This window comes from Saccopteryx bilineata, chromosome 3, assembly GCF_036850765.1.
Source record: "Saccopteryx bilineata isolate mSacBil1 chromosome 3, mSacBil1_pri_phased_curated, whole genome shotgun sequence".
Classification (NCBI taxonomy): domain Eukaryota; kingdom Metazoa; phylum Chordata; class Mammalia; order Chiroptera; family Emballonuridae; genus Saccopteryx; species Saccopteryx bilineata.
Window position 1 is genome coordinate 214690508 of NC_089492.1, and position 13424 is coordinate 214703931.

A 13424-nucleotide genomic window follows, 5' to 3' on the forward strand; every position below is an offset into this window, starting at 1 on the left:
GTAGAGACAGACCAACTCGCTCGGAAAGAGCCTGTTGGCCGGATCCAAAGTGCCAAGTCAACATCACCCTCAGCGGAACATGGCATTTGGTCATGTGTCTGAGACCCTCATCTCTAAAATTCACGGCCGATTTCCCACAGACATCTTCCTGGAGGAAAGAGCAGCGGCGGAGAGCGCAGACCCCGCGAGGGCCTCCGCCAGGCGGTGCGGGTCTCGCCATCCCTCTGCGCCAGCGGGGGCCACGCGGACACTCACTCCCCGCGCGGAGGCCCGCTCCAGCTGCCCCACGCAAGCGAAAGGCGGCTCTTTTTTGTTTTCCCCTTCTTGTGTGCCCGTAGCACTTTTAACATCTGTGAAACACGACTGTTGTCACAGAGTTTTGGGTCATCCACTTCAGGGGAAAATCACAAAAACAAACAAACAAAAAACATGCTGCAACGAACGAACTTGTCAGTTTAATGTGATGTTCTAGGGAAAGAACCATGTCTGTCTGTCTTCCTGTATCCAGTCTCCAGCTTGGCACTTTGTGAAGGTGTCCTGAGCGCATCAAAACAGAAATGGCTACAGAGATGGGCACAGGAGTGGATGAGGAAAACAAGGAAAGAATGGAGAAATCGAGGAAGGAATGAAGAAAGGCGGGAGCTGCGGGGTCGGAGAGGGCACAGCCCCGCCACCCGGGGGCGGTGTGGAGGGCGCGCGGGCCGCCCGGACCCCTTCGGAAGGCGCTGTTGCCCAGTCCTCCGTCCCGTCAGGAGGCGGAGCGGGCAGGCTGCGCGGGCACCGGAGACGCGAGCCTGGGAGCCTGGGAGCCTGGGGCCGGCGCCCGCGGCCGAGGCAGGTGTAGCGGCCCCACCCTCAGCCTCCCGTTGCTGCGGCCCCGAGGCCGGAGCATGCCTCGCGGGGAGGAGGCGCTGGACCTGCCAGTGTGGAACTCAGCCTCCGCCCTGTCCCGGGGGCCGCGCCGCAGGTTGGTACCCGCGGGGCGCTCTGCGCGGGCAGCAGGGTGCGCCACGGCCCCCTCCTGGGCTGCTTCGCTCCTTGGAGCTTCTAGCACCTTCGCTCCATCCCCCCCCCCCCCCGCCCCCGCCTCGATGGCTTCTCTGCTTCCCGCCTCCCCGGCCCGAGAAGCTGGCTACACGTGGAAAAAGACTCCCAGGAAAAAGTCTCCGGGCGGGAAGCGACGAAGTGGGGGTGGTGACTCGGAGGCGGGGCGGGAACGCCTGGCCGGCCACGCGCCGCTTCTCGTAGGCGAGCACGGATCAGCCCCGCAGCCCGGCCGCCGACGCCGCGGAGCAGCGCCCGCCGCGCCCGCCCCCGCAGCGACTGCTCCGGGGCTGGGGTCCGCGCGCCGGGCGGCCGGCAGGAGGAGTCGGAGGAGGCCGAGCGGAGGCGCCTGCGAGACCCGCGCCAGCCGCAGGGAGGCGGTCCCCGCAGGGACGACAGGCGTGTACCCTGAAGGTTTTCCCCGCTCGGGATCCCGAGAACCGTGGAAAGTTTGGAAGGCGGAGGCCCGGCGGTCAGTCCCAGGCCGGGAGCCAGAGGATCAGGTGCTCTCGGGTTAGCCGTCGGGTGGGCGCTGAGCAGCGTCTTTCAGGATATCGGACTCTGGAGGAATCCGCAAGCCGATGGCTTTACTGTGCTAGACTCGAGCCTTCTTGCTGCCTTGGGAAAGCTTATGTTCACTGCTAGCAGTTATCAATAAATAAGGCTGGGCTTTGCCTTCCGGAACAAACAGCCCTTTTCCTCAGGTGGGAGGGTTATAGTGCGGTTAACCTCAGTTCCTCTGCCTTCATGAAAAGGCGTACAGTTCAGCCGAGAGGCGCTGCCAGGGGCCCCCACGTCAGTCGTCCGTCCGAGCTGCAACCAGCCAGCCGCGCAGCTGAGCCTGGGGGTGATGTGTACAAATGGGCCCTGGCTCCCCTTCCCTGTTCGCAAAACAAATACAGTGGTGGGTCGTTAAACTTTCCTAAAATAGTAGAGACTTTCCTGCCTTACCTGCATGGCGCTGTCAATACTATAAATGGACTTAATGCTAGTAAGGAAAGCCAGAATTCGAGAGTTTACTTGATCCATGGTGGCTGTCCAGATAAGTACTGAATTCCAAACAACTGTATCATATATTTTTTAGACTTTAGAAAGATCAATTTTGAATTAAAAGACATAACTTTGGTACAACCTTTTTTGACAACTGGCTACCTGTGAATGTTACAACAAAACGACCAGGTAGCATCTAACTTATAAAAGTATCTCTTTTAATGTCAAGTGTCTTATTTTTAATGGGGCAGATGGGTAAAAGTTATATATTCCTTCCATCTCCCTTAGCCCTAAAAGTGCTGTCCTAAACAGTGAGGAGCAGATCGGCTCTGGGTTCATATACTGTCCTCTGCTCACTTTGATAAACAGGTTTGTGCTTCTGGCAGATGTGGAGTATAACCTTTGTAATTTTTTTTCTTAAATCCAGTATTTTTCACATTTCCTTGGGAATTTAAATGGTTTCCTTGTATCCAGTGAATATCTTCAGAAGTTCCCATTCTTATATACAGCATGGGAGGACAGACACAGGTGTGCTCATAAATAGCTTTTGGAGGTATCCAAATTTGAATTATGTGTATGCCTGGTTGTACAGTACCAGTGGGGACCAGAAGGTTGTGAGCCTTTGTAACCCGAGAATGGAAGAATAGGTCAGTAAGAGGAGGTAGGAGAGGCTGTCTATGGATGTCAGAATGCAGATTCTGATATTTTATGTTGAAGGGACCAATTATCTTCTCCCTAGACATGGGATATGGACTTCATATTTTCAGAAATTGCTCACTACTTTGGTGATGTGCTAAGTAACCAAACAACACAAGTTTGGGGGAATCCCGTAGCTTCTGCCTATTGAGTCAGCAGTCCCGAGATTGTGGCTCATCTTCCTCTTCATGCTTTAAGATGTGTCAAACTCCCGTTACCATGATACTTCCCTTCTCCTTTCACAAGAACCTTCTGTAAACCACGTTCTGTGGCCTGAACCCTTTAAAAACCAGGCACATTTTCCACACTTACCCTGACCATTCCCACACGGAGGCCATCATAATAGTACCAATTCTATTTAATCTCCTTCACTTAGAAATGGACAAATCTCGCCTGACCTTGGTGGCGCAGTGGATAAAGCGTCGACCTGGAAATGCTGAGGTCGCCGGTTCGAAACCCTGGGCTTGCCTGGTCAAGGCACATATGGGAGTTGATGCTTCCAGCTCCTCCCCCTTCTCTCTCACTGTCTCTCTCTCCTCTCTCTCTCTCTTTCTCCTCTCTAAAAATGAATAAAAAAAAAAAAGAAATGGACAAATCTCAATGAAGTCTTTAAAAGAGGCCTCATTCTCTCAAGGCGGAGCATATCAAAAGTATTGTTTTAAAACAAAATAATAACATGTAAACTATCTTAATGAAGCAAGTGAAAAGAATGGGGTAAGAATTTTTTAGCAGAGTGGCAGAGACAACAGAACAAAGTCAGGGACAATCACAGTCACAAACTGATCTCTTTGGCTAGGTCTCTAACAGTAAAGTGAAACCCAGAATAAGATAATTCTTAGAATTTAGTGGAGTGACAGGTGGCTTCTTCTGGCTGCAATTTTCAAAGTAAAAGTAGTGGTCGAAGGAAACCCCTTTGGCTATGAAGATTAAAGGTGGAATCTTTTCTGAGTCTGGACTTTTACTTTTGGGTGAGGTCATTGTGGAAACACTGAATTTTAGTCTCTGAATTACTTTCCCCCCTCCCCTTCCCATGCACCATTTTAAAAATAAGGGCAGGGAACCTGACCAGGTGGTGGCACAGTGGGTAGAGCATCAGACTGGGATGCAGAGGACCCAGGTTCGAGACCTCTAGGTTGCTGGCTTGAGTGTAGGCTCATCCAGCTTGAGTGTAGGCTCATCCAGCTTGAGTGTGGGGTCGCCAGCTTGAGTGTGGGATCATAGGCATGACCCCATGGTTACTGGCTTGAGCCCAAAGGTCGCTGGCTTGAGCAAGGGGTCACTTCGCTTTGCTGGAGCCCCTTGGTCAAGGCACATAATGAGAAAGCAATCAATTAACAACTAAGGTGCCACAATGAAGAATTGACGCTTCTTATCTCTCTCCCTTCCTGTCTGTCCCTATCTGTCCCTTTCTCTGACTCTCTCTCTGTCTAAATAAATAAGTAAATAAATAAAGGCAGGAAATGCTTGATCAGTTGATACATATTGTTAGACTCTTTTTGAAATAGCTTATTTTAACTAATAATAACTCAAGAATTCACGTTAATTGCCAAAAATAAAATTAAAAATATGGGAAATTAAGATGACCTGTAATAGTCTTTCACAGAGAGTAACAAGATGTATGTTTTCTGGTTATGTACTTTCGATTTTTTAAAACATCTACATATAGATTAAATGTCAACATTTTTTGAAAAGTGGGACCTCAATATATTTACGTTATAACTTGAAAAAAAAATTACCTATATGTTATAAACATTTTTAAGACAATGCAAAGTTACAATGAACATTTTTGTAATCATCTTTTTGACTGGTTATTTTAACATATGTAGTATAATTCTATAGAAGTTTGATTTCTAGATCATAGATATTCTTCTAGAAACTGCCCAAGTGCCCTTCAAAACTTTACATTTCTTTTCATTGAATTTTTTCCTCATTATTGTTAAATGTTCACCAGCTTTTTCAGCTCTTTTGCCTTTTATTGCATTGGGTTGTCTTTTACTTAATAATAATTTGCAACTCTCTACAAGTAATTGGCGGTGAACTTTTGCCTGTTTAAATATATTGCAGACCTTTTTTCCCAGTCTGTCTTTTAATTTTTTGAAGTCAAATTTTTGTGTTAAGATCTGTAGGTCATTTTTATGGTTTCTGAATTTTGTTATGCTAAGTTTTCTATTTTAAAAAATCTATATCTTATGCTTTTATTTTGTAATGATTCTGTGTTTTATTTTTGTAGTTCATTTGAAGGAGGACTCTTTCTCCCTCCAGTGGATTCCAATTTTTTATGATAACAATTCAATGTTTAATTGATTCTTTGGAAAAGCTTTAGGAATGTCACTGGTGAAGATCTGAGTCCAGGGAGCTTCATGTCCTCAGTTCTTGTCATGCTTGCAAGAAAGAATGCAGGCGAGAGACAAAAAGCAGCATTTACACAAAGCAAGTAATTTATTAGAAGGATACAGTTGGCATAAAGCACAAGAGGGCAACTCAGCTAGTCTGAGTGTTCCACCTGTTGGGAGTTTTAAGGGTTATATACTTTTAGTTGTAAGTTTCAAGGCTTCCCTCCCTGATATCAGGACTAACACACAGGGTTTCAAGTATCAGAATCAGCACGGCAGAGTCTTGAGACTCCCCCTTTGACTCACTGTGGTTTTTCTTGTAATTGTTGAGACATTTGGTTATCTAGTTTTCTAGTTTGGGCTGGCCTTAGAAGAGCTTCGGCCAAGCTCAGAAGAGTATTTGCATATTGACTTCATAAAATAGGACTGCTGACTTTCTCATTTAGTGGGTAAAATAAACCCTTTTTATTTCCTTTCTTCCCTAGTAGCTCACAGGGCAGTAGTTAATATTGTAAAACAGGAATATTAATTGAAACAAAATAGGATTTCTGTCAACAAACTAACATAAATTACATAAAACCTTCTAATGTATCTTGGCTAAGCAAAATATTTCAGTATATTTTAAATTCAATTTTCATATTAACATTTTAGGCTTTCTATTATTGTGTCATTTTAATTATATTTGTTGTTACTATTGTTTTTGTTATTTGATCTTAATGGTACTGGCCAAAGAAAAGTTCATGTACTCAAGGTTATTGCCTCATTCATTGACTCATTTCTTTTTTTCAACAAATACACATTGGACACCTATTGTGTGTTCAGTACTCTGGTTTATGCTGTGGGACATGGCGTTAAGCAAGACTGAGTCTTCATGAAGTTCTCTTGTAGGGGAGACCAGCAAAGATTGTGATCTCAATTATGAAGGCAGTTAAGTGATGGGAGAGGCAGTGAGGAAGTTCACTTTTAATAGAGTGGTCATTGAGCCTTCTCTAAAGAGATGACACTTGAGTTGAGAAGTAAAGGATGAAAAGGAGCCAGAAATAGAAAGAGTTGAGGAAATAGGATCAGACAGATGAAACAGTAAATGCAAATGCCCAGAGCAGAGGCTGTTCCAGGGCCAGAGAGGAGGCTGTGGGGTAGTGTGGAGGTGGGGAGAGGCTATGGGAAGAAGTGGGCTGGGACTTTCAGGCAGTAGTAGTAGGGTTGGATTTAATCTGAGAGCAGGGGGAAGCCACTGAAGGGTTTTAAACAGGAAAATGATATCTGACTTCTGCTTTAAAAATAGTGTCTCTGGCTACATGTGGAGAATTGGGAGGCTATTGCAGTTGTAAGTAGAGATAAAAAAATCTGGAACAGGGAGGCTGCAGTGGATAGAGAGAGGTGGAGACTACTCCATGATGTATTCTGAAGGAAGTCTTGGTGGATTGGATGTGCGGGTTGAAAGAAAAGGACATACCAGCATCTGATGCTGGAACAAAAATTCCTACAGTTTGCTGCACATTAGAATAACCAAGAAAGCCTAGCAAAATCTCAGTGCCCACCTCACATCTGGGCACCAACTAAATGAGAATGTCTAGGGCCTGAAACAGGCACCGAAGCCTTGGAAAAGCCCCCGTGGTTCTACTGTGCAGCCAAGGTGGGAAACCACTGATGGCATGAGATATCACAGCTGAGAGGTGACACTGAGGCAGGGAGAAAACCAGGGACAGGCTGCTCTAGAAGCGGAGATAGGAGGTTGTCCCGGGGACGTAGTGGTCAGCTGTATCAGGTGCTGTCAAGCCACCAAGTCCAGGCCCGAGAAGGGGCCGTTGGAATCTGCCACAGTTTCAGTGGAGTAGAATGAATGGAAACCCAGCGTTTGCTCAAATCTGAAGCACAAAGGCAACTTAAGGAAGGCAGATGTTGGGTTCATTCCATCACATAGCTTTACTTGTTTTCCCTTTCCATTTCAATATCATGACCATTTAGAAGTCTCTTGAATTTATGCCATTTGTTTGCCAAATGATTATACATTTTAAATAAGAGAAATGATATTTGAAACATTAGTTTATTTGAATATAACATTTTTTGGTTCTGCCCATCTTACAGGCCATCACTTCTTCAAAACTATTAATTTAGGGACACCGGACAAGGGGGTCAGGAAAATTGGATTCTTGTTGTAAGTTGCGACCTCAGGGTACATTAGTTGCCTCCTTTGTAAAAGGAGGAGACGACAGGAACAGGTACACCTCCAAGGTGGAGCATTTCAAGCTGGGTGCATATTAGAATCACCGAGGGAGCTTTTGAAAAGCCCAGATGTCCAGGTTGCACCCACAACAGTGAGGCCAGAATCTCTGAGGGTGGGTGCTGGCATCAGTATTTTGAAGCACCCCAGGTGACTCAGTGTGCAGACAAGTCTGAAAACAGTGGCACTAAGTTCTTGTCTGGTTCTTATACCGAATTATTCTGTCCTTCAGTATTAACATACTCCTTGCCCTTGACAAAATCAGGGAGATTGGGGAATGGAGATTGGGCAGGCAACTAGCAATATCCGTCACAGGAAATCTTAAAATTTTCCATCCAGGCTTCCTGTGACAGGAAGGGATTGAAGGATGCTCTCCACAAAAATGAAGGAGCAAAGAGGTGGAGATAGAGTCCAGGAAACGTGGCCATTGACTTAGGAAGGTGGTGAAGGGTATCCCCAAACTGATGGCCCAGAGTGGGGACTGGGGCAGGAGAATGAGGGCTCCGGAACGAGGCCCCTGGGAAGGGACTCTTGCAGGGTTTCTCCTCCTGGCTGGACTGAATTGAAGGGAGCTGGCAGCCTCAGCCAGAGTTTGGTGGAAAAGACTTGCATGGTATGTGGAAAACGAAGCAAATGGGGAAAAAGGCAATAAACTCCAAACATAATTTTTTACAGGAAAGAATATAAAACAATTGTGTACTAATAATTCAACTGTGAAGAGTATTTGCATATTGGCTTCATAAAATATAAATGTTAATTTATCTAAAATTTTTATTATTATTTTCTTTTTAAAGGAGAGACAGGAAGGTGGGGAGGAGAGATAAGCATCAATTCATAGTTGCTTTACTTTAATTATTATAATTATTTTTTTTTAATTTTTTTTATAAATTTTTATTAATGGTAATGGGATGACATTAATAAATCAGGGTACATATATTCAAAGAAAACATGTCTAGGTTATTTTGTCATCAAATTATGTTGCAAACCCCTCGCCCAAAGTCAGATTGTCCTCCGTCACCCTCCATCTAGTTCTCTGTGCCCCTCCCCCTCCCCCTACCTCTCTCCCTCCCTCCCTCCCATGTCCTCCCTCCCCCCCCACCCTTGGTAACCACCACACTCTTGTCCATGTCTCTTAGTCTCATTTTTATGTTCCACCAATGTATGGAATCATGTAGTTCTTGTTTTTTTCTGATTTACTTATTTCACTCCTTATAATGTTATCAAGATCCCACCATTTGGCTGTAAATGATCTGATGTCATCATTTCTTATGGCTGAGTAGTATTCCATAGTGTATATGTGCCACATCTTCTTTATCCAGTCTTCTATTGAAGGGCTTTTTGGTTGTTTCCATGTCTTGGCCACTGTGAACAGTGCTGCAATGAACATGGGGCTACATGTGTCTTCACGTATCAATGTTTCTGAGGTTTGGGGGTATATACCCAGTAGAGGGATTGCTGGGTCATAAGGTAGTTCTATTTGCAGTTTTTTGAGGAACCACCATACTTTCCTCCATAATGGTTGTACTACTTTACATTCCCACCAACAGTGAATGAGGGTTCCTTTTTCTCCACAGCCTCTCCAACATTTGCTATTACCCGTCTTGTTGATAATAGCTAATCTAACAGGGGTGAGGTGGTATCTCATTGTAGTTTTGATTTGCATTTCTCTAATAACTAATGAAGCTGAGCATCTTTTCATATATCTGTTGGCCATTTGTATCTCTTCCTGGGAGAAGTGTCTGTTCATGTCCTCTTCCCATTTTTTTATGGGATTGTTTGTTTGTTGTTGAGTTTTATGAGTTCTTTGTAAATTTTGGAAATTAGGCCCTTATCTGAGCTGTTGTTTGTAAATATCATTTCCCATTTAGTTGGCTGTCTGTTTATTTTTATATCAGTTTCTCTTGCTGAGCAAAAACTTTTTATTCTGATGTAGTCCCATTCATTTATCTTTGCCTTCACTTCTCTTGCCATTGGAGTCAAGTTCATAAAATGTTCTTTAAAACCCAGGTCCATGATTTTAGTACCTATGTCTTCTTCTATGTACTTTATTGTTTCAGGTCTTATATTTAGGTCTTTGATCCATTTTGAATTAATTTTAGTACACGGGGACAGGCTATAGTCGAGTTTCATTCTTTTGCATGTGGCTTTCCAGTTTTCCCAACACCATTTGTTGAAGAGGTTTTCTTTTCTCCATTGTATGTTGTTGGCCCCTTTATCAAAGATTATTTGACCATATATATGTGGTTTTATTTCTGGGCTTTCTATTCTGTTCCATTGGTCTGAGTGTCTATTTTTCTGCCAATACCATGCTGTTTTGATTATCGTGGCCGTATAATATAGTTTAAAGTCAGGTATTGTAATGCCCCCAGCTTCATTCTTTTTCCTTAGGATTGTTTTGGCTATTCGGGGTTTTTTATAGTTCCATATAAATCTGATGATTTTTTGTTCCATTTCTTTAAAAAATCTCATAGGGATTTTGATGGGAATTGCATTAAATTTGTATATTGCTTTGGGTAATATGGCCATTTTGATTATATTTATTCTTCCTATCCAAGAACAAGGAATATTTTTCCATCTCATTGTATCTTTTTCAATTTCCCTTAACAATGCTTTGTAATTTTCATTATATAGGTCCTTTACATTCTTTGTTATGTTTATTCCTAGGTATTTTATTTTTTTTGTTGCAATCGTGAAGGGGATTATTTTTTTGAGTTCGTTTTCTAATATTTCATTGTTGGCATATAGAAAGGCTATGGACTTTTGTATGTTAATTTTGTATCCTGCGACCTTACTGTATTGGTTTATTGTTTCTAATAATCTTTTTGTGGAGTCCTTCAGGTTTTCGATGTATAGGATCATATCATCAGCAAAAAGTGATAGCTTTACTTCTTCTTTTCCGATATGGATGCCTTTTATTTCTTTGTCTTGTCTGATTGCTCTGGCCAGAACTTCTAGCACCACGTTGAATAAGAGTGGAGAGAGTGGACAACCCTGTCTTGTTCCTGATTTAAGGTAGAAAGTCCTCAGTTTTATGCCGTTTAATAGGATGTTGGCTGATGGTTTATCATATATGGCCTTTATCATGTTGAGATATTTTCCTTCTATACCCATTTTGTTGAGAGTCTTAAACATAAAATTGTGTTGTATTTTATCAAAAGCCTTTTCTGCATCTATTGATAAGATCATGTGGTTTTTGTTCTTTGTTTTGTTGATATGGTGTATTACGTTAACCGTTTTGCGTATGTTGAACCATCCTTGAGATTCTGGGATGAATCCCACTTGATCATGATGTATTATTTTTTTAATATGTTGTTGTATTCGGTTTGCCAGTATTTTGTTTAGTATTTTAGCATCTGTATTCATTAGAGATATTGGTCTGTAGTTTTCTTTCTTTGTGCCATCCTTGCCAGGTTTTGGTATGAGGGTTATGTTGGCCTCATAAAATGTGTTTGGAAGTATTGCTTCTTCTTCAATTTTTTGGAAGACTTTGAGTAGAATAGGAACCAAGTCTTCTTTGAATGTTTGATAGAATTCACTAGTATAACCGTCTGGGCCTGGACTTTTATTTTTGGGGAGATTTTTAATAGTTTTTTCTATTTCCTCCCTGCTGATTGGTCTGTTTAGGCTTTCTGCTTCTTCATGACTCAGTCTAGGAAGGTTGTATTGTTCTAGGAATTTATCCATTTTTTCTAGATTGTTGTATTTGGTGGCATATAATTTTTCATAGTATTCTACAATAATTCTTTGTATTTCTATGATGTCTGTGGTGATCTCTCCTCTTTCATTTTGGATTTTATTTATTTGAGTCCTGTGTCTTTTTTCCTTGGTGAGTCTTGCCAAGGGTTTGTCAATTTTGTTGATCTTTTCAAAGAACCAGCTCCTTGTTTTATTGATTTTTTGTATAGTTTTTCTGTTCTCTATTTCATTTATTTCTGCTCTGATTTTTATTATCTCCTTTCTTCGGCTGGTTTTGGGTTGTCTTTGTTCTTCTTTTTCTAGTTCCTTAAGGTGTGAAGTTAAGTGGTTTACTTCGGCTCTCTCTTGTTTGTTCATATAGGCCTGAAGTGATATGAACTTTCCTCTTATTACTGCTTTTGCTGCATCCTAGAGATTCTGATATGTCGTATTTTCATTTTCATTTGTCTGTATATATCTTTTGATTTCTGCGCTTATTTCTTCTTTGACCCATTCATTTTTTAGAAGTATGTTGTTTAGTTTCCACATTTTTGTGGGGTTTTCCCCCTCTTTTTTGCAGTTGAATTTTAGTTTCAAGGCTTTATGATCAGAAAATATGCTTGGTACAATTTCAATTTTTCTAAATTTGCTGATATTGTCTTTGTGGCCCAACATATGGTCAATTCTTGAGAATGTTCCATGTACACTAGAGAAAAATGTATACTCTGTCGCTTTGGGATGAAGTGTCCTGTAGATGTCTATCATATCCAGGTGTTCTAGTATTTCGTTTAAGGCCACTATATCTTTATTGATTCTCTGTTTGGATGACCGATCTAGAGCCGTCAGCGGTGTATTGAGGTCTCCAAGTATGATTGTATTTTTGTTAGTTTTTGTTTTAAGGTCAATAAGTAGCTGTCTTATATATTTTGGTGCTCCTTGGTTTGGTGCATATATATTAAGGATTGTTATGTCTTCTTGATTCAACTTCCCCTTAATCATTATGAAATGACCATTTTTGTCTCTGAGTACTTTTTCTGTCTTGTAGTCAGCATTATTAGATATGAGTATTGCTACGCCTGCTTTTTTTTGGGTGTTGTTTGCTTGGAGTATTGTTTTCCAGCCTTTCACTTTGAATTTGTTTTTATCCTTGTTGCTTAGATGTGTTTCTTGTAGGCAGCATATAGTTGGATTTTCTTTTTTAATCCATTCTGCTACTCTGTGTCTTTTTATTGGTTAAGTTTAATCCATTTACATTTAGTGTAATTATTGACACTTGTGGGTTCCCTACTGCCATTTTATAAATTGCTTTCTGTTAGTTTTGTATCTAGTTTGATTCTTCTCTTTTTCTATCATTTGTTTTTGTTTGTTTGTGTTCCATACTTCTTTCCTCTGTTGCTACCTTTTTTAAGTCAAGTGTTTTTGTGGTGGTTTTTTTAAGGGTGGTTACCATTAAGTAATGAGAAGGGTACCTACCATATTCATTGTAGTACCCTATCTTATAAGTATTTCTGCACTTCATCATCCTTTGCTACTGTTAATCTCCATCCTCTCCCCCCTTTTTTTCCTTTGTTGTCACAGTTTAAGTTTGGTTTTATTGTGTTCTTGGTGGAGCTGTTACTTGTGGTGTTGTTTTCTTTTGTTCTTTGAATCTGGTTGGAAAACCCCCTTTAGTATTTCCTGGAGTGGGGCTTTCTGTTGATAAATTCTCTCATCTTTTCTGTATTTGTGAATGTTTTTATATCTCCTTCATACTTGAAGGATAGCTTTGATGGGTATAGTATTCTTGGCTGAAAGTTCCTCTCTTTCAGGGCTTTAAATATTGGGGTCCACTCTCTTCTAGCTTGTAGAGTTTCTGCTGAGAAATCTGATGATATTCTAATAGGCCTTCCTTTATATGTTGTACTGTTCTTTTCCCTGGCTGCCTTGAGAATTTTTTCTTTGTCATTGGTTTGTGTCATCTTTATTATGATGTGCCTTGGAGTGGGTTTGTTGGGGTTAAGAAAACTTGGTGTTCTGTTTGCTTCTTGAATTTGAGGCTTTAGTTCCTTCCACAGGCTTGGGAAGTTCTCGTCTATTATTTGTTTGAGTATATTCTCCATTCTATTTTCTTTCTCTTCTCCCTCTGATATACCTATTATTCTTATGTTATTCTTTCTGATGGAGTCAGACAATTCCTGTAGGGCTTTCTCATTTTTTATTATTTTTGAGTCTCTTTCTTCTTCTCTCTGTTGTGCCTCAAGTTGTTTGTCTTCTATTTCACTAATCCTATTTTCAATCTGGGCTGTTCTGTTAGCTAAGCTTGTTACCTCGTTTTTCAGCTCGTGAATTGAGTTTTTCATTTCTGTTTGATTTGTTTTTATAGTTTCAATTTCCTTGGTAATATATTCTTTGTGTTCATTGAGTTGTTTTCTGATCTCCCTATATTGCCTTTCTGTGTTTTCTTGTATATCTCTGAGTATTTT

General features: G+C 41.6%; 1 protein-coding gene across 1 annotated transcript in view; it reads left to right on the top strand.

Annotated features, from left to right (window-relative positions):
• The first annotated feature begins 750 nt into the window (after nucleotides 1-750).
• The window catches only part of MCOLN2 (mucolipin TRP cation channel 2), a 61052-nt gene continuing 48378 nt past the window's right edge, over nucleotides 751-13424 (top strand). The window contains exon 1 of the mRNA XM_066268767.1: nucleotides 751-967. Within this exon, the coding sequence (XP_066124864.1) occupies nucleotides 891-967 (77 nt within the window). The 5' untranslated portion in view covers nucleotides 751-890. The remainder of the gene's footprint in view (nucleotides 968-13424) is intronic.